The sequence below is a fragment of the Colossoma macropomum genome, unplaced genomic scaffold (genome assembly GCF_904425465.1).
Source record: "Colossoma macropomum unplaced genomic scaffold, Colossoma_macropomum, whole genome shotgun sequence".
Taxonomy (NCBI): domain Eukaryota; kingdom Metazoa; phylum Chordata; class Actinopteri; order Characiformes; family Serrasalmidae; genus Colossoma; species Colossoma macropomum.
Genome location: NW_023494808.1, coordinates 5,928,517 through 5,949,232, shown reverse-complemented (window position 1 = coordinate 5,949,232; position 20,716 = coordinate 5,928,517). Strand labels below are relative to the sequence as shown.

At 40.7% G+C, this 20,716-nt stretch overlaps 2 protein-coding genes and 1 pseudogene across 2 annotated transcripts; 1 reads left to right on the top strand and 2 right to left on the bottom strand.

Moving 5' to 3' along the window:
- Positions 1-2,194, bottom strand: LOC118797778 (annotated as a pseudogene).
- A 1,947-nt stretch (positions 2,195-4,141) lies between these two features.
- On the bottom strand, positions 4,142-11,907 carry pin1 (peptidylprolyl cis/trans isomerase, NIMA-interacting 1). The gene is made up of 4 exons (XM_036557780.1): positions 11,770-11,907; positions 9,441-9,638; positions 5,892-6,002; positions 4,142-4,492 (listed from the first exon to the last, which is right to left on the bottom strand). The coding sequence occupies exons 1-4, from the start codon at positions 11,825-11,827 to the stop codon at positions 4,383-4,385; spliced, it is 477 nt and encodes a 158-aa protein (XP_036413673.1). The 5' UTR covers positions 11,828-11,907; the 3' UTR covers positions 4,142-4,382.
- Positions 11,908-12,635: 728 nt separating this feature from the next.
- On the top strand, positions 12,636-19,177 carry ubl5 (ubiquitin like 5). The gene is made up of 5 exons (XM_036557816.1): positions 12,636-12,765; positions 14,119-14,189; positions 16,132-16,215; positions 17,467-17,504; positions 18,909-19,177. Exons 2-5 carry the CDS (start codon positions 14,134-14,136, stop codon positions 18,950-18,952), a joined length of 222 nt encoding a protein of 73 aa, XP_036413709.1. The 5' UTR covers positions 12,636-12,765; positions 14,119-14,133; the 3' UTR covers positions 18,953-19,177.
- Positions 19,178-20,716: the final 1,539 nt, after the last annotated feature.

Here is a 20,716-nt window from a genome sequence, read left to right as displayed (position 1 = left end):
TCATTTAATCTTCATCACCACGGTCTTGAGAGAGTAATTACAGCCTTTTCCGTTGCACCAAACGATTGCCGCATTTTGTGGAGCTGAAGGTCCCCACTTGTACAGGCCGTTGAGGTTGGACACGAGGCAGTTGTTGAACCAGTATCCTCCAGAATTGCTGACTGCGCAGCCATTGGTGTCCCTGTCATAAGTTGCAAACTCCCTGTCGTTGTGATAGAACAGCGATTCCCCTAGAAAAGGCATTATGTTTTCAATGCATGATACTTTAGAACGACACCCAATTATAGTAACTGCAAAAAACCCTTTGCATGAGGTCCCAATGATGACCTGTTAATTCACTCACCTGCTCCTCCGTTGATGAAGCCAGAGGCATGCAGCTTGTACCTGTATGTCTCGGAATCAATAAGAAGGAGGTGTAATGGGCGTAAACGCTCCCTTTATCAAAATTCTCCATGTAAATTCTCATATTTACCTCTTGAGGTAATAAGGAAGATGTTCTGCAGACCTGTCATCAAAAACATCATTCACATTGTTTCCTACAGCAGTAATGTATAGCTAGTAAATATACTAGCATGTTAATAAAAGATTCTCAGCGTTCTGTGTGCTGTAAGTTTACTGGAAGCCATGAAAAATGCAAAGCGTACTAAGGCAAAAATACTACAGTAACTAACTGAAAATCTTATTGGGGCATCCCCCCCCCCGGGCCCCAACAATGACAGCCACGAGAGCTCCGCCGCCCGGGCCCCGCCCCCTGTTCCGCAGCGAGGCCACTTTATTACACCTTACGTTTGTCCTGGGCAGCCGAGCTGCCAGCTCTCGTCCTGCTGCCACTCACGTCACTGGGGTCACTCGGCGGAGCTCGGGCTTTGCACTCCGCCCCCTCCCCACTCGCGGCTCTCTCCCTGCCGTCCTGGCCGAGGTTCGTCGCTGCTGGGTGTTTGGGCCCCGCCTTCCTGCCGGCTCTCGCAGCCGTCATCACACTTATCTAGTTGCTTTCAGGATTGGGAGGTAACGGAGTAAAAGTATTGGGAATACATATTCAGGATACAGAAATTAAGTATCTGTATTCAGTCCAAGTTATATTTCTGTAAAGGCAGAATTCAGATCATCCACCTGTTTTTTTTTTTTAACTGTTTATGAGTCCACCTACAACACCAGTCATCGTTTGTTTCAATTTACCTAGCCAGTATTCACCACTTGTGTTCCCAAAGCCATTCTTGTACTCATCCCAGGATCTGTAGAAATTCACGCTGCCATCCGTTCTCCTCTGAATCACCTAAAAGAGACAGCAATAGCCACGTTTACATGCAGCCTAATAATCCGTTAATAATGTTTTCCTGAGTCTGACATCATTTTAAAGCAATTAAAAACACAAGCACTGCTCACTGCTGCTCATCTCACTCTGACTGGACTCACGTGATGTTCGCTGTCATGGCAAAGTTTACTTTAAGTGGTTCTGCACGCATGGGTTGTAACTTTGGATCAGATAACTTGTAGTGTGCATGTAAACACCTCAGTTTTAATCTGTAATCGGAAAAGAATTTAATCAGATTGGCAAAAATCTTTGCATGTAAACATAGCCCTTGAGTGAGAGTGCATATGAAGCACTGAGAAAATAGAAAAGTACTTATGTTAAAGTTTTCGAGGTGCCAGTGTCTGTTAATCGTTTTGTTGAGGACCCTACAAAGTTTCAGCTTTTCCCAGCCTCAAGACACCTGACCCAGCTCATCAACTGATTATGGAGACCTTCATGAGTTGGAGCAGGTGAGTTGGGGAAGGGAAAAGTTGAGCCCACATATTTCTGAGGGTTCTTTGAAGCAGGATCAAGAAACATCTCAATATTTCTCATTTTAATTCAGTATTAAACTTTGCCACTCACTGTCCACCTCCCGCGGTCTTCATCACAGCCCATGTCACAGTAAACCTGCACTGGTTTATCAGGTCCTCCTGGGTAGATGGTGTAGACACCAGTGTTCTGAGAGATATTACTGTAAATATCTTCACAATCCTGAGGCAGTGAGACAGGGGCCGACTGCACCACCAGGGGGAGCACTAGAGTCAACAGCAGCTGAAAGCAGGAGAAAGAAGGTGTAATGTTCGGAAAATAACACTTATTTATTTCCACAGATGTCAGGCCAGCTAACGGTCATAATGTAGAAGTGCTTATTATGAATAAAAATATCCTCACCATCATAGTGGAGTCTTGATCCTGGAGAAATAAATAAATTGTATCAATATATTCCAAACTAAAATAGTTATGTATTTAAATGTGTATTATCTAAACACCACCCATCAGCAGTTTCTTAACTATTATTATTAACGTTAATTATCAGCAATTTTAAATATCTATTTAGTACAATTAAAGAAAACAAAGACTCACCTGTGCTAAGTGGAGGTCTGTGGAGTCACTGCACTGAGGCAGTTAGTCTTGGTCAGTTGCGAGTGAATGAAAGTGGTGGTCTTAAGCTTTCTTTTCTATGCCCTCATGTCCTGTTCAAAGGTGATTTTGGAAAAAAGCCAGGAGGTCCAGACAGTTTTTTTACACGTGGTTAGTATGATACCAGGAAATTGAAGAGCGTCATGATTCACTTGACATTGAGCATCAGGATATACTCTGCAGTGGTAAACTGATACACTTCCTTCAAAGAGCTCTGAATGTGCTCAAGTTCAAATACTTTATAACCACTGGCCAACCCTGAGAAAACGACTATGAGGAAGAGAGCGTTCGATTTTACATTGGCTTATATTTCACCATTTTCTCTGCCTGTTACTTTTTAATAGAAGAAAAACTAATTAAAAACATGTTAATCATTTTATTTAATCTAATAAAAAAATTATAATTAACACACAAAAAATGTACACACCAAAAAACTGTATCTAAAATTTGGATAAGAATTTATCAGCCCTGAAATTCTCGCAAAACTTAAGTAAATGAAAGTTGCAGTTCATCTCCACTTTAGGTTAATCACACCAATTCATAAATCAGAAACACTGAAACACACGCAGATCACACTGTGCCTCATGTTACAAAGTGTGCTCTTGTCCTTAACAGAAAACTTGCAAAGGTTAAGATGCTAAGAAGTTCATAAGAACGGGCCTCAGTCACTAATATCTTTCTAAGATGGTTCTTAAATTTGTTCTTGAGAAAGATCCTAAGAAAAAGTCTACGATTGTCTTTTGGTCCTCCATGTATGCAGTGGGTGTTTTCTCTTTCCCTTCTCCAGGCACTGCAGCTCCAGTACGGTTTGGCCAGTCTGTATCTTGCTCCGTGGTCCAGTCTGTGTGCAGTCCTCGCATCCAGTGTCTCAAGCATTCTACGCCCTGACTTGTGTGCTCTACATCACGTCCTGAGGACGTAAAACGCCAGTCTGTGCATTTTCTATCAGCCCTGTGCTCACTAGCATGGTTACTGGCCTATGCACCATTATAAATCATGGAACAAAACACTTTTAATAAGATCTGTGAAAAACAATAAAGTTTTGATCAAAAACTGTCACAAACACTTTTCTTTGAAATCTGCAACGGCTTTTATAGGCATATCTTCACGCAGATTAAGATGAAAGTGAAGAAAAGTATCGATTGGCCTTCACGTACCAGAAACAATAGCATAGTTTGAGTCATATAACTGAGGTTACCTCCTGGTTTCAAGAAAACTTCAGCCTTTAGATTTCAATATAAATCCATCTAGTTTAAGACAAATTGTAAGCACTTGCTATTAAATGACTTTCAGTGCATTTCAGTGCAAGTCTGGGGGCACAAGGGAATATTTCAACTAGCACAGATTCCATTTCTTGCATGCAGGGTTTTATATTAGTACAAGGCAATTCACAAATCAAACCTGTATTTATTTGTCATTTTTATGTCTTTATTGGTCGTTATTTATCATTTGATGTAATTTTGACGTTGTAACGATGAGGTTAATGGTACAGAGGAATAATATCATGACATAGCTGGAAGAAAAAGGCGCTGAGGCGCTAAGGCGCTGGTGGATGATGTCATTGCAGCTGTAATTTCTGACACTGAACGTGAACTAGCTATCATAATGAAGAGAAAGATGCAGTACATTTTATTAAAAAAAAACAAAACAAAAAAAAAACAAACATCATCCAACCAGCGCTTGGTATGAGCGTTTTTTTTTTTAAACCATTAACTTGAATGCAGGTATCCAAACAGTTTGGTCTATGCGGCTTGCTACCATAAAAAAAGGCTCAAAATGTCAGGTAACATCATTTAGAGGCATTTCAGGAAAAGAACCATTATTGTATGTATGTTTGAGTTTGAGAATAAGTTCAGAAAACAATCCTACATTAAGGAGAAGGAGGGAGAGATGGATGGATGAATAAAGGGAGGGAAAGAGCGAGAGAGTGTGCATGCTTGGTGAGTTATCCTGTGCGGAGGATGATGTGGACGCCGGAGTCGGTAAACACGGGGCCGCTCATTTCTCCGATTTTCAGCGCAAAGGAGGCTTCCTCGAACGGCTTCTGCATCTGACCTGTTGCAAAGAAAACATTTAATCTAATAAAATCTAGGTACTGTCCATGTTTAAGTGGTTAAGATGTAAACAGAGTGGTTTGGTGTGAAACACTCCTTTCTAGAGAAACTTACCGAGTCAGAACTGTTCACAGTGGTGGTGATAGGAACCAGACGTCCACCTCTAAAAGCTCCCTCACAGAAAGTTACTACATGACATGGTTATGAATTCACTGCCTGATGACTGAGACACTGTTTTATGAAGATTTTAAGAAGATTTTCATCCTAAAACATATTTTAAAACTCCATTCATGGTGGAGGGATACATGCAGGGTGTTGTAAGGCAAAATAGTCAAGCAAGTAAAGTTTATTTATATAGCGCTTTTTACAACAGGTGTTGTCACAAAGCAGCTTTACAAGGAAATCAGCATTACAGAAAGAAATCTGGGTCTGAGCCCCCATGAGCGTCAACAGAGGCGACAGTGGCAAGGAAAAACTCCCTAAGAGAAACAGGAAGAAACCTTGAGAGGAACCAAGACTCAGAAAGGGAACCCATCCTCCTCTGGTCGACACCGGATAGTAAACATTGTTAGTATAAAGTACTGTAGTATAAAAACGGGGAAAACAGGTGGAGCCAATGATTAATTTGATTAGTTTAGTTCATGCAGCAGCAGCAGCAGCATCAGTGGGGTCAGGTTGTGAGGGTGAGGTTTGCACAGCGAGCAGTGGCACCGGAAGAAAACGTATTATTTCAGATTTTCCATCATCGACATTCCATATAAACCCAGAAGACTTGTGTAGGTTCACTGGTGGTTCTGGATAGTAAATAAAATTTCTATATTTGTGTTGTAGTCATGGCGACCCCTGGTTCCTATCACCACCACTGTAAAGACATCTGAACCATTTCACACCAAACCACTCTGAATCACTCTGTTTACATCTTGGCCACCAAATTATACAGAGATTCTGAACAAATCAGTGGAGTTACTCAGATCCTATGTGATATATGAGTATAATGACATAAAACTAAAGATATTTTCAGGTGTGATGTGATTTTAAATTCCGAGATCAGGATTCAATTAAATTTTGGACATTTACTGTTAAAATGTTCTTGACTCCACAAAGCTCTAACTCTGAGCCTAACAAAATAAACCCAAAAAAATCACAGCCGCTAGAATTTATAAGCTCTTCAGAAAAAAGTGTGTCCATAGCATAAGCCCCAAAACACCCCCGCCCACTGTACTCTGGCAGGCTGCACCCAGATGCCAGGGTTGATCGCTGACAAAAGCAGTTTCACAGCTCACGTTTCTCACACCCAGTTTTTCAGTACTGCACTCAAAGCGTTACACCCTCAGAAATGTTCTCAGTAAAGAATACAGAACATATACATACGTACTGTAGTGTGACTGTATGAGTTTTACCTCTGCCGAACATGCCTAGGTCTCCTCCGTTCCGCGCTGAGCTGCAGTCGCTGAACCGAGAGGCCAACGTCTCAAAATCTTCATCACCAGACTTTATCTGTTCTATATACTCTACAAAACACAAAAACATATAAAGAGCTCAATCACGAGTTCTCAAAAGCACCTTTTAACTCGTCTTAAGTTTAAATGCAAAGTAACTAATATAACTGATAGCAACCCTTTATGACATCACCCCCCCCCCATGGCTATTTTGACATCATATTCCCCCCTAATGGTAGACCACTATGACAACATCTTCCTCCCCCCCAATTGTAGCCAACTATGACATAATTGCCCCCCCCCCAACAGTAGCCCAATAAGACATCATCATCCCCCCAACGGTAATCAACTATGACACCATCTTTTCCCCCCCAGTGGTAGTCCACTATGACATCACCATCCCCCGCAATGGTAGTCCACTATGACATCATCATGGTAGTCCACTATGACATCATCTTTTCCCCCAATGGTAGTCCATTATGACACTGTCCCCACAGTGGTAGTCCACTATGACATCATCTTTTCCCCCAGTGGTAGTCCATTATGACACTGTCCCCACAGTGGTAGTCCACTATGACATCATCTTTTCCCCCAGTGGTAGTCCATTATGACACTGTCCCCACAGTGGTAGTCCACTATGACATCATCTTTTCCCCCAGTGGTAGTCCATTATGACATTGCCCCCACAGTGGTAGTCCACTATGACACCATCTTTTTCCACTCATTGGCAGTTGCTTATGACATCTATTTTTGCTGATGGTAGCCCATTATGACATCACCCCCCCTCATGGCAGCTCATTATGGCATCATCTACTTTTAACGATGGCAGCCAATTATGACATCACTTTATTCATTTATTTTTACTTAACTGTCCGATTTTTTCCACTGTTTCTTTCTTAAGGAGTTTATTTACACTAAGACTAAAGAGAACAGAAGTATTAACTGGCCTGCACGTGCCAGAAACAACAGCGTAGATTGAGTCATATTATTTTTCAGATTTTCATTATAAATTATCCGAGTGTCTTACCATAGAACACAGAAACACGTGGTTCGGCTACTTCTTGGTTTCAAGAAAACTTTAGGGCTATAGTCACAAAGTCACATCAACATATGGAAAAAGTTTGTGCACCCCTAGTCAAATTACATGGTAAGTCGAAACAAGTTAGCACAACCTCTACAGGGAACACACCTCAATATGGCATTGTTCTGCAAATTTTAGTGCACAATTTCTGTTTATTTACTGAGCTTAACATGTTGGACAAAAGACAAACAGTACAAAATGTGCCATAACTTTTGCACAGACCACATTTTATGTTTTTCCAATTTGTTAAATTTAGCAAAACACGTAAAAATGAGCAGAAGAGGATTTGTTAACTTGCTTACACCTAGAAAAACTACATGCCATTTGATCAGGGGCACACAAACTGTATATATAGACATTGGAGTTATATTTAAAAACGTATTAAGTTCAATGTATCTGAAACAAAATGTGTTTAGTGATGTGATAGCTTAGCATAGCCTCATTCTGAACTGAGCTTGACTGTTTAGTTTAATGGATGATAAAAACACTATAGAATCTGCTTTTCTAAGATGGACGCAGGTCACTCGTGATCAAATTAACCAAGCAAGCAAAACAATTTGGCCTACTAAGCATTTCTGGGCAGAGGGAATAAAAACTGGATTTAAAAAATGCTGAGAAGTTAAATAAAATGGATGTTATTTTAATTTTGATATCCACATTCAGATATACGCTCGCTAAGCAGTAAGCAATTCTAGCTCCCATGCTTTTAAATATGTAGTCTGTTTAACCACACAATTCAACCAAACTGGCTGACGGCCTGCTTTAAAGTGCCCCCTAGTGACCAGTCGAAGGCTACCTAAGCAGCAATGTGCATGCAGGGTAATTTTACAACTTCACCTCTGCTGCACGAGGTATTCTACATTTTAGAGACCTTTTAAGATTATTTAAAGTCAATGTGAACCAGTAAAGTAGGGTCAAGCTTGTCTTTAGATCGCCAATGCTTCTTTGATTCCACTGACCATAAAACTCTCACAGATAGACTTGAGAAGTGGGTTGGTCTCTCAGGAACTGTCCTAAAATGGTTCACTTCATACCTGCAAGGAAGGACCTACTTTGCGGAAATAGAAAATCATGTTTCTGAGAGAGTGCCTGTGGCTTGTGGTGTCCCCCAGGGTCCAATTCTAGGGCCACTCTTATTTAATTTGTACATGCTGCCTCTTGGCCAAATACTACAAGATTATGTATTACATCTCACTACAGCTAAGCAGATGATAATCAGATCTGCTTGGCCCTCCCCCCCAAACAACTATGGCCCCCTTCACTAACTGGATAAACTGTCTGCAGTTGAATAAAGATAAAACAGCACAATCAAGTGGGAAATAATTATGGACAGGTTTTATTCTTCTGCTGGAATACTGTATCTACCAAATACTGTATTCTGTTGCTGTTGTTCTGGCTGCTACCAATCAGGCATAACATTATGATCCTTGTTTCTACGCTCATTGTCCATTTTATCAGCTCCACTTACTATACAGGTGCACTTTGTAGTTCTACAGTTACAGACTGTAGTCCATCTGTTTCTCTGATACTTTGTTAGCCCCCTTTTACCCTGTTCCTCAGTGGTCAGGACCCCCATGGACCCTCACAGAGCAGGTACTATTTGGGTGGTGGATCATTCTCAGCACTGCAGTAAAACTGACGTGGTGGTGGTGTGTTAGTGTGTGTTGTGCTGGTACGAGTGGATCAGACACAGCAGTGCTGCTGGAGTTTTTAGACACTGTGTCCACTCACTGTCCACTCTATTAGACACTCCTACCTTGTCAGTCCACCTTGTAGATGTAAAGTCAGAGACGATAGCTCATCTGCTGCTGCACAGTTTGTGTTGGTCATCCTCTAGTCCTTCATCAGTGCTCACAGGACGCTGCCCACAGGACGCTGTTGGCTGGATATTTTTGGTTGGTGGACTATTCTCAGTCCAGCAGTGACACTGAGGTGTTTAAAAACTCCAGCAGCACTACTGTGTCTGATCCACTCAGACCAGCACAACACACACTAACACACCACCACCACGTCAGTGTTACTGCAGTGCTGAGAATGAATTGTAGAACTACAAAGTGCACCTATATAGTAAGTGGAACTGATAAAATGGATAAAATGGGTGTTTTGCTTGATGATTGTTCACGGTGGTGGGAGTGGGAGGGAAAACATGCTAAGATATTATTGGTGAGCATCATTTTTTCACAGCCGCTGAAACACAGTGACACCATTAAACGTCAGACGGCATTTAGGAGCAGAAAAACTCACTACACTTTGATCAGAGATATGAAAAATAATGAGAATTTTGTCTTTTGAATGATACGACACCATGAATTGTGCTTAAAATGACCAAAATACACAAACTAACAGGTTAAAAAGGTCCGTTCTGATTTCAGGGTGACTAAGTTCTGCAATGTTCGCCCAGTTTAACCCACACAATCCCGTTCTCTCACTCTGTATGAGCTGCAGAGCCTCCTCTTTGCTGCGGGTGATGTTCTCTTCTCTCCAGGACGACGGTCTGCGGGACTGGTTGTGTTTGACCAGCAGGTGGGAGCAGCGCACCTTGTCCACGGCACCCGCTCCATCGCCCGCGCCCGTCGGCCGCTCCCACTGACTCGCGTTGGTGATGTGGTTGAAGTAGTAAACCCTGCCTGAGAGAGAGAGAGAGAGAGAGAGAGAGAGAGAGAGAGAGCGAGAGAAACAGAGAGCGAGAGAAACAGAGAGAGAGAGACAGAGAAACAGAGAGAAACAGAGAGAGTGAGAAACAGAGAGAGAGAGACAGAGAGAGAGAAACAGAGAGCGAGAGAAACAGAGAGCGAGAGAAACAGAGAGAGAGACAGAGAGAAACAGAGAGAGAGAGAGAAACAGAGAGAGACAGAGAGCGCGAGAGAAATAGAGAGAAACAGAGAGAGAGAAAGCGAGAAACAGAGAGCAAGAGAGAAACAGAGAGAGAGAGCGAGAAACAGAGAGCGAGAAAGAAACAGGGAGAGCGAGAAACAGAGAGAGAGAGCGAGCGAGAGGGTGAAACAGAGAGAGAGAGCGAGAGAGAAACAGAGAGAGCGCGAGAGCGAGAAACAGAGAGAAAGAGGGTGAGAAACAGAGCGAGAGACAGAGCGAGAGAGAGAGAAGGAGAGAGAAACAGAAAGAGAGAGCGCAAGAGCGAGGAGAGAGTGAGAAACAGAGAGAGAGCGAGGAAGAGCGAGAGAGAGAGTCATTCGTTTTTTTAAAAACAAACCAAGAAAAGAGTTAACAGAACAAACCGCGCACAGCCTTTTAAAGACTTCGCTGTATCACCAGTGAACCTACACGAGTCTTCTGGGCTTTTGAATAGAATATTAATGATGGTGAAACAACAGTGAACCAGAAATAATCAGTTTTCTTTGGGGACTATTTTGCCTCACAGCGCCCTGCATGTATCCCTCCACCATGAATGGAGTTTAAGTTCTCTAAACTATCATAAAACAGTGTCTCAGTCATCAGGCAGTGAATTCATAACCATTTACTGTAGGAACTTTCTGTGAGGGAGCTTTTAGAGGTGGACGTCTGGTTCCTATCACCACCACTGTGAACAGCTCTGACTCCAACCAAGGGCTGAACGATCAACAGTTTTTACATTGAAATCACGATATAAGACTGCGATATCAGGGTTCTTACAAAAGGATGGTCCCTTAGTAACAACAATCGTTCTACGTAGAACCACGAACCTCTGCAACCCATTTGCATGCTTAAAGGGTTCTCTGCATGGTGAAACAGTTCTTCAGCTTGGATAACGTGTTGTAAATGGTTCTATGTAGCACCAAAAAGGGTTGCATCATTGTTACTTTGTCAAGCTTGCAACAATAGAACATCATTTCGGTCCTATAGAGAACCTTTAAAAAAAAACAAAAAAAAAAACAACAAAAAAAAAGTCTATGTAGAACCACATACAACACATTCTCCATCAAACTGAAGAACCATTTCACCATGCAAAGAACCATGTAAGCATGAAATGGTCCTTCATATACTATTTAAAAAGGATGGCTCTGCAAGGGTTCTTTAGTAAAGCAAATGGTTCTCTCTGGAACCATTTCATGCTGAAGTGTTTTTCTATGGTAAAACGATTCGCCAGACTGAGGGAGATGTGTTGTATGTGGTTCTACATAGCACCAAAAAGGGTTCTGTTTTTACACTGCTTGTATAACCATGCACAGAACCATTTAAGGATGCAAAGGATTCTATACAGAACCTTTACCTTCACCAAAACAACCCCTGAGGAACTCTCTCTTTTTTTCCAGCAGTAAAGCTGCACGTTAGGGCAGCTGTTTTTCACTAACACAGTGTAAGAGCTTCTTCTTCTCAAAGACACAGAGTTAAACTGAGGAGGAATATTAGGAATATTAACCCAGTCCGACTCGCTGCTCCAGCCTGTAGCGTTGCTGAACCCGCACAGGGCCGTTTTACTGACCTGATAAACTGTGTTAATGTACATTTTCACGGTCCGCGTTCTGGATATAAACACTCTGACTATTAGAGAACACAGAACCAGAGAACCGAACACCTAAAGAGTCTTTAAAGACATGAACGGAGCCGCGGGCTAATGCTAACGCACTGCTGCTAAATGGAGCCGCGGGCTAACGCACTGCTGCTGAATGGAGGTGCTGGCTAATGCTAACGCACTGCTGCTGAATGGAGCCGCGGGCTAATGCTAACCTACGTTCGCTTAGCTTAGAACCAACGCGGGAATTCGCTCTTTCCTACTAGAACGAAGGGCCGCTCGGCTCGTTCATGCAGAACTCAGGGTACCTGAACTCCGGCTCATGCGCTTCTCCCACCCAGACGGCAGTTTATCATCGTCAGACATGATCAGACAACTAAAACTACAGAGACACGGGCGGGGTAGCGGCAACTACAGCGCTGCTGCTCACTGCAGTCCCACCTCAATCCGACAGGGGGCGGGGCAAAATAAAATAAATAAAATAAAATAAAAAAATAAAATAAAATAAGAAAATAAAAAAATCAAATAAAATAATAAAATTAAATAAAATAAAATGAGATAAAATGAAATAAAGTAAGATAAAATAAAATAAGATAAAATAAAATAATAAATAAGATAAAATAAAATAAATTAAAAAATAAAATAAAAAAATAAGATAAAATAAAAATAAAAAATAAAATAAAATAAAAAGATCTAAATATCTAAATAAACAAAACAGACGCACTAAACGACGTGAACACTATTTAAAAAACTGCACCTGTATAAAGAATCAAGTAAAAGAAATGAATTAATTAAAAGAGGAGGATTTTCTCAATCAATTCATAAAATAGGAGGTGTAATTTCCCAGTGGATGCAAAATTTAAAAAAGATAAGCGAGTTTTCATTTGTAAATAAATACATAAATAGGGCGCATTAAAAGTCACAAAAAACATTGAATGTGCATGACTGAAGAAGTTATTAATAATACAAATGTCCATGATATTATAAATGAGTTAAAAGAAGATAAACGTTTCATCAAAAGGGAAGGGAAGAAAAACTTCAGTATCGTATTTTAACTAGTTCGCGTTTTAAGTTTATTATTTACGTCGTGCTCTTATGACACTTCCGCCTACGACATTCACAGTCGACGGTCGGTCCCGCCCTATTTTCCGCGGATCTCTTATGTCATTGGTCACTCTCTCACGTCAATCAAGGCTTCTCGCGCGTCTGATTGGTTGTCGCCCTCGGCGTGTTTCTCTGAAGACGGTCCTCGTTGTCTTCGCGGAGGAGGAGGTTTTGTTTTCTCGGGAAAAACAGCGGATTTGGTAAAAATCACAGTATAAATCTTTATTTAAGCGCATTTCTGCATAGATATTTATATCCGCATTAATGCAGGCCTGCGGGGGTGAGCGCGCACCGTGTACATACCGTTTTATGAAGCGTTATAACCTTTATAATCCCATGCTGCTGATGTAGCAAACCGTTCATACGCTTAAGTATTCAAGGGGAATTCCTCCGAATTTTCAAAATATCGGCATAATTAAGTGGTTAAGATGTAAACAGAGTCATTCAGAGCGGTTTGGTGTGAAACGCTCCGTTCTAGAGAAACTAACCGAGTCAGAACTGTTCACAGTGGTGGTGATAGGAACCAGACGTCCACCTCTAAAAGCTCCCTCACAGAAAGTTCCTACATGAAATGGTTATGAATTCACTGCCTGATGACTGAGACACTGTTTTATGATAGTTTAGAGAACCTAAACGCCATTCATGGTGGAGGGATACATGCAGGGCGCTGTGAGGCAAAATAGTCCCCAAAGAAAACTTATTATTTCAGATTTTCCACTATTTTCCATCATCAACATTCCATATAAACTCAGAAGACTCGTGTAGGTTCACTGGTGGTTTATAAAGTGTTTACAGTCATTTCACACCAAACCACTCTGAAAGACTGTTTAGATCTAAAACACTGAACTGTGCAGAAGTTTTGAAATATTGGTGGAATTCCCGTTTAAGACTTTCTTAACAAGTACAGGTTAATCAGACACTGGCCTCAACAGAAATCCGATCTTAAACCGTCTAGGGATCTGCTAATATAACTGCTAAAAAGAGAAAGAAAATATGGAATGAAAATTGATTGTAGTTGCAACCAACACTCAAAGGGGAACTCCACCAATTTTTTATTTTTCAAAATTTCTATATAAATCCAGTGATTGAGATGTAAACAGAGTGATTCAGAGTGGTTTGGTGTGAAATGGTTCAGATGTCTTCACAGTGGTGGTGATAGGAACCAGGGGTCGCCATGACTACAACACAAATATAGACATTTTATTTACTATCCAGAACCACCAGTGAACCTACACGAGTCTTCTGAGTTTATATGGAATGTTGATGATGGAAAATAGTGGAGAATCAGAAATAATAAAAAATAAATTTCACTGTCTCAGACTTCAGGCAGTGAATTCATAACCATTTCATGTAGTAACTTTCTGTGAGGGAGCTTTTAGAGGTGGACGTCTGGTTCCTATCACCACCACTGTGATCAGTTCTGACTCGGTAAGTTTATCTAGAACAGAGCGTTTCACACCAAACCACTTTTACGGTCCGCCTTTCCACATATTCATGAACTCTCGTATTCCGTTAGCATCGGTTGTTAATAATGTCTCTTTACTGTTTTGCAGGTCAGAAGTGCAGAGATGATTGAAGTGGTGTGTAACGACCGACTGGGCAAGAAAGTCCGGGTCAAGTGCAAGTATCCTTTAAAAAACCTTCAGCTCACTGGTCACTTCTGGAATCATCACCGCGGTCATCCTGACCATCTTTCAGACCAGACCGCAGCCCTGTGAATCTCTTTTGTATTGATATACATATTCTTCACTCAAACATGAAGCGTTTTAGCAGCTCTGGCCGTGACGATTAATCAAATGTTATTTATTTGTTTTAAAGAATTACTAGTTTAAATTACGGCTGCGTGATACGGACGCCTTTACTAGTATTGCGCTTATATTGCCCTGCGTAAGTTAGCAAGGCTGAAAAGTCCATACAATTCCAGTCAAGCATGCTGATGAACACTTTACATACAGTGAAAATAAACTAAACTGAAAACATACAGAATAAATAACGAACTAAACTGTCATAAACTAAACTAACTAACCATGAACGCTCAAAGAACCCTTTGCATGATTAAAGGATTCCATGCGTCATGAAAGCGATCTTAACAATGTGCCGTAGATGGCTCTGTATGGAACCTTTTTGGAACACAAAAGGGTTCTTCTACTGTTATCACGTCAATCTTGTAACAATAGTAGATCTCTTTCGGGTGCTACATAGAACCCCTTTTTGAAAAGGTTCTACACAGAACCATCTACGGCACATTTTCCATCAATCTGAAGAACCTGATCACGATGCAGAGAACGCTTTCATCATGCAGAGTGTTCGTGGTTCTATATAGAACCATTTTCTTTACTAAAGAACCCTTGAGGAACCATATTTTTAAGAGTGGGTTCAGTCTGGCACCTCGGCTAAGACTCTTCTGCAAGTATAGCTCACTGCTTCTCTGGCGCATTCAAGCCTCCTCACCCTGATAAGGCGCCGCACCATGAGAGGGTTCAGCTCTTTACCGCGCTCAGTAATCAGAGATTCCAGTGACGTTTGGATGAAGAGTGTCTATACAGCGACGCGTGTCGTGCCGTTGTTGTTCAGCGCAGGACGTCGTTGGGTTGATTTTCTGAAAAGGCCTTTCGTTTTTCCCCATAGAGAGAACCTACGGTGGCTGAGAAGACCCAGCAAACTGCAAACATGGGCACTGCTTTTTACAAACACGCTGCAAATTGGTTTAGACGCTCTGTAAACTCAGAAAGCTCTTTCCTAAGAATGACGGCACCGACGCTACCTTTCAGAAACACACTGGAAATACAGAAACACATACAACTTCAGAAACGCTGATAAGTCAGTCACAACACAGCGGAGGTGTTTCTGGAGGACACTCGGAGAGGGCGGAGCCACTCAGACTTAAATTCTATACAGCCCAAACATTCACCGGTGAAAGTGAGTCAACTTTCGCATGGGCGGATTACTGACACCACTGTATCGTAATGGGAATCAGCTGTAGAGTCACTGTAAACGTTTAACTAGTAACACCAGGTTAACAACCACAGTACAGCTGCGACAGTCGGACTGAAAACTAGCCAGGTTAACCATGAACTGTGGATGTGAGAGTCTGAGTGTCGGTGGTTTGATCTTCTGTCAGGGATTTTCCATCGTAGATATTCCATCCACTTTGAGCCCTTTGAGTCTTCCAGAAACACTTCACCTCCACTGTGTTGTGACTGGTTTGGCAGCGTTTCGAAGTTGTATGTTTTCTTTAATTTGCAGTGCGTTTGCGAAATGCAGTTCAGGTGTCGTCACGTTGATGAAAGTGTTCTCTGTGTTTGCAGGGCGATTATGAGTTTACAGTGTTTTAATTGTGCTATTAATAGGGTCTTGTCGGCCACCGTAAGAACCAGCTTAGAACCTTGGAGTTCCTAATACGGGCAAAACTCTGACGACAGAGTGAGGAGAAAACGTCAGAGGTGTATGTTGCAGTATGTTGTTCTGCTGTATCGTTGTTCTCACAGAGAACGTACACACAGCTCTTACTAAGGTTGTCTTTGTGTCCTGTGTGAAAATACATGGCCTTAACAGTCTGTGTGCAGCTCTGAGGACACTATCGGAGATCTGAAGAAGCTGATTGCTGCTCAGACCGGCACTCGATGGGACAAAATTGTCCTCAAGAAATGGTGAGACTGTTTTTTTCATGAGCAAAGTAAATCTGCGTCATTATTTCTATTATTAAATAATAATTCCACCAGCTTTCCACAAAATTCCTTGATAACTGAGTGTGTGAGATTCAGAGTGGTTTGGTTTTGAAATGGTTCAGATGTCTTTACAGTGGTGGTGATAGGAACCAGGGGTCGCCATGACTACAACACAGATATAGACATTTTCACACCAAACCACTCTGAACGACTAGAAAATTTGAAAAATAGGTGGAATTTCATAACATAATCATGAATACAAGCAAAACTAGCATACTTTACAGTTGTGTTAACACATTTAGTATTAGAATTCTGGCACATGGAGCGGTTAACCGAATACATACCCATGCACACCCTTATTATGAAGTTTTTTATGAACTAATTCAGGGATGCTAGAGCAGAAAAAAAATACAAATAGGCAGTAAACAAGGTCCAGAACTTACTTAATATGGTCTGAGAATGTCTATATTAGACTATTATATTGTAAGAAACACAGAACTGGGCGATATGACAATATATATTGTTATCATGATGAATTATGTCACAATAAATGATGCATTTCTGAGCATATTGTGTGTATCATCAGTGCTTGTAAACACTGACTGACTGCATGATTCATCATAAAAAGAGCAAAATTCGTCCTGTTTAACTGGATTTAGTGCCAAATATTGAATAAAAATCACTGTGTTTACAGTTTTTAATAGTACTTTTTTAAAAGATTGCAATACTTTTTTTTTTCTGTTCCAACTGATCAGATGTCTGAAAAAAACAATATCGTGAAAATGTCTTGAAGTGTCGCAGTATTATATTTTTGCCTACCTCTAAAGAAGCATTTACCGTGACAATGTGATATTTTAAAATCAACACTAGATGGCGTAATAGACTAACACAGCAGATCAAGCCCACTTATCACTCTATTTAGTCTTGCACCACCACGTAAAGGTCTGCTGCTGTTTCAGCACTGCTGTGATGACGTTCTGCCATTTTCAGGCTTTATTGATTCATAATTGATGCTGGCTGTAAAACAGTAGCCCTCAACAAACTCATCATTTTGCTGGATTATATCTTACATCATTATACATCCTATAAAGGCGTTTACTGTATGAATTGCTGGACTTTGGAGGAGTAGATGATCTACTTCCACATTATTATGCAGTACTGTCACTGATGTCTACAGATTTCCTCAGATTTGTAACTATTTAACCTCATTTTTCCTCCGTTTCTCTCTCGCAGGTACACCATATTCAAGGATCATGTAACACTGGGAGACTGTATCCTTTAGAACAAGAGACGACAACACAAAACACAAACAACTGATGAAAAACTAGCAGAAAACAAAACCACAAAGTATTCTGGGTAGTCCCAACCCACCAGTCCTACAAGTTTGATACTATTTAAGATTGAGTTTCTGCTCTGTTCAACTAAAAATATTACAGTATAATATTAAAATATAAACTTCAAATATGAAATTATATTAGCTGATATTGTCTAATTTTTAGCCCCTTCAAATCGATATTGGCAACAATTTAAAATTTTTACATTATGATTTTTTTTTTTGGTAAATATTTGCTTGTTCCAAATATGATGCTTGCAACAAAAGATGGGACAAAAGCATGTTTGCCGCTGTAACGTCGCCTTTTTACCAGCACTTACTAAACGTTTGGGGACTGAACACACAAACCGATCCAGTTTTGAAAGTGGAATTTGTTGCCTTTCTTCCATTTTCAGCTGTGCAATCTTGCGGGATCTTGGTGTTGTCATGTTAAAAACGCATGTCCAAAAATTACATAGAGAAGGTGGCGTATGTTGCTCCAAAATATATATCTTTCAGCGTTAACGGTGCTTCCACAGATGCAGGTTACCCAATAAACCCCCCATGACAGACCCTGGATTTTGAACTTGTTACGCTGGTAACAATCTGCATAGTCCTTTTCTTCTTTGGCCCAGAAAACACAACGTCCATTATTCTTATAAATTATCTGAAAGACCACTGAGCATCAGTCCATTTCAGATGAGTTCGAGCCCAGAGAAGTCGGCGGCGTTTCTGGACATTGTTGAAATACAACTTCCAATGTGCAGAATACAGTCTTAACCTGCATTTGTGGAATCGATGGACAGTTTTTGACGACAACGGTTTGTCAAAGTATTCCCGAGAACGTGTGGGTGATCTCGATCACAGAAACATGCAGGTTTTTAATGCAGGTCACAGACATTCAGTTACGGATTTCAGCCTTGTCCTTTTTACACACAGGTTTTTCCAGATTCCCTTAATCTTATTCAATGAATTTAAATGATATTATACATGGTAGAGGTAATGCAGACCCATTCCTCATTGAGGAATATTATTCTTCAGCTGTTGGATTTTTGGCCAAAGTGGTCTCAACCTATCCTTGCTCATAAAGGTTTTAAATTCCTTCTCTTCAAATTTTGGACTTTCGCAGACATCAATTTCAGAATGAGTGTATATTTAAAAAAACAATTACATTGATCAGGTAAAACCTTGAACATCTCAGTACGTTTGTGTACATACAGATTTATATAATTCACAGATCACTGTTTCTATTTGCGTATCCAAAACTGTCTCACCATTTTTGCTGAAGTTTGTAAAAATAATCAAGAATTTGTGTTTTAGTCCAATATGTGTACGTGTGTTCTCCTTGATTTCTTTTCATCAGATGAGATCCATGATGGGATGAATCTTGAGCTTTATTACCAGTAGAGGGCAGAACTGAGAGAAATCATGCACCCCAGACCCTGACCCCCCCACCCCCCCCGCCCCCCTTAAGTCTGTACACAACTGATCCCATTCACAGAAACATTGTCAACCACATATTACCAGAAAAATGGGTATTGTCTATTAGATAGATCATCGCTAAAGCCAGGAAATATTTGTTCAGTTGAATTTTTTTGATATTTGGAAATAAAAGATATTTATATACATTAAGCCATTGAATTTGTTTATTGATGTCTGAAGGTAAAATTCAAAGAACTAAGAAAATTATTATTTAATTATGCAAAAAGTTTTAAAAAAGTTTGAAAAGTTCAGCCCACAGATTAAAATATGCTGAAAGAAATACTTCAGTGTTTTTTCAGCCTTTTGTTAATGTGCTGTATCTGTAGTTTGCAGTCGCTGCACAAACAGAAAACCTGTTGACTTAAAATCCACTTATAATAGAAGTGAATGAAGGATTTAAAAGTTTAAATTTAATAGTTTTTACTGTGGAACTGCAGTTCGAACAAATTTGGTAAAATAATAGAGATATTAATAGAGACAGTAATAAGCTGAATATATACAAACTCATCATTTATAGGGTGCTTTCTTTTGGGAGTTGTGTGTCCCAAACCCTAACCTCTAGATTCACACTTGAGAAGATAATACTTACATTTTTGTTTGTTTGTTTTTTAATATCGTTTTTTTGTTGTTGTTGTTTCTTTTGATGTGAATCCATTATTTCCATAAACAATCTGAAAGACCACAATACGTTTTCTGATTTCTGTTGTTTGATGTGAAGTTGAAAGATTGATCATGAGTTTAGTTTTTGAATAAAAAAAATGCTGTCTCTCACTTTCATGTCACTACCGAAACAAAGAGTTTTATTATGTGGGCGGGGCCTCATTTTAGCCCCACCCCTGCATTTTAGAGCAGAAAGTGAGGCTGCATCCCTGTCCCCCATGGCCACATAGTGAGCAGTTAGATCCCATCCATCATCTAAACCGCCTTTCCTTCTGGGTCACGGTGGGGTGCTGGAAACTATCCCAGCTGTCATTGGGCGGAAGGCAGGATACACCCTGGACAGGTCGCCAGTCCATCGCAGGGCAGACAGACAGACATACACATTCACACCTAGGGGCAATTCAGCCTGTCCAATCAGCCTGACTGCATGTTTTTGGACTGTGGGAGGAAACCGGAGTACCCAGAGGAAACCCACGCAGACACAGGGAGAACAGGCAAACTCCACACAGAAACGACCCTGGCCGCCTGGCTGGGAATCGAACCCAGGCCATTCTTGCTGTGAGGCAACAGCGCTACCCACTGCACCACTGTGCCGCCCAGTTAGATCCCATTGTTTTGAATTAAATGTGTCCCAAAGTCTGAAAATCAGTGTGGAACATTTTGTCTTTACCAAAACAGATTTTCTGCAATTTAGTAGTTTTAGTGTTTAATGAAAAATCTGCTAATTTTCAATGTGAACAGCTGTTCAAACCTGTGTTTCCTGGTCGTGTACTGGATGTGTTTTTGAGCCCAAAATGAGCTAAAATTGTCCCCGAAACAGTCACTACTGAAACGTTTGGGTAGAGTTATGATTGTTTTGGGATGTTCTATCATTGGTTTTAATAAAATAAGCATAATTAAGTTATAAGGTCACTCAAAGCAAAAGGATTTTGGTCTAAAGTTCAGGTCAGTTAAAAGTCCCAAATGTGTTTTTAACTATGACTTCGAGCCACTTTGGCAGAATGATCTATACAGGGGCTGTACAGACCA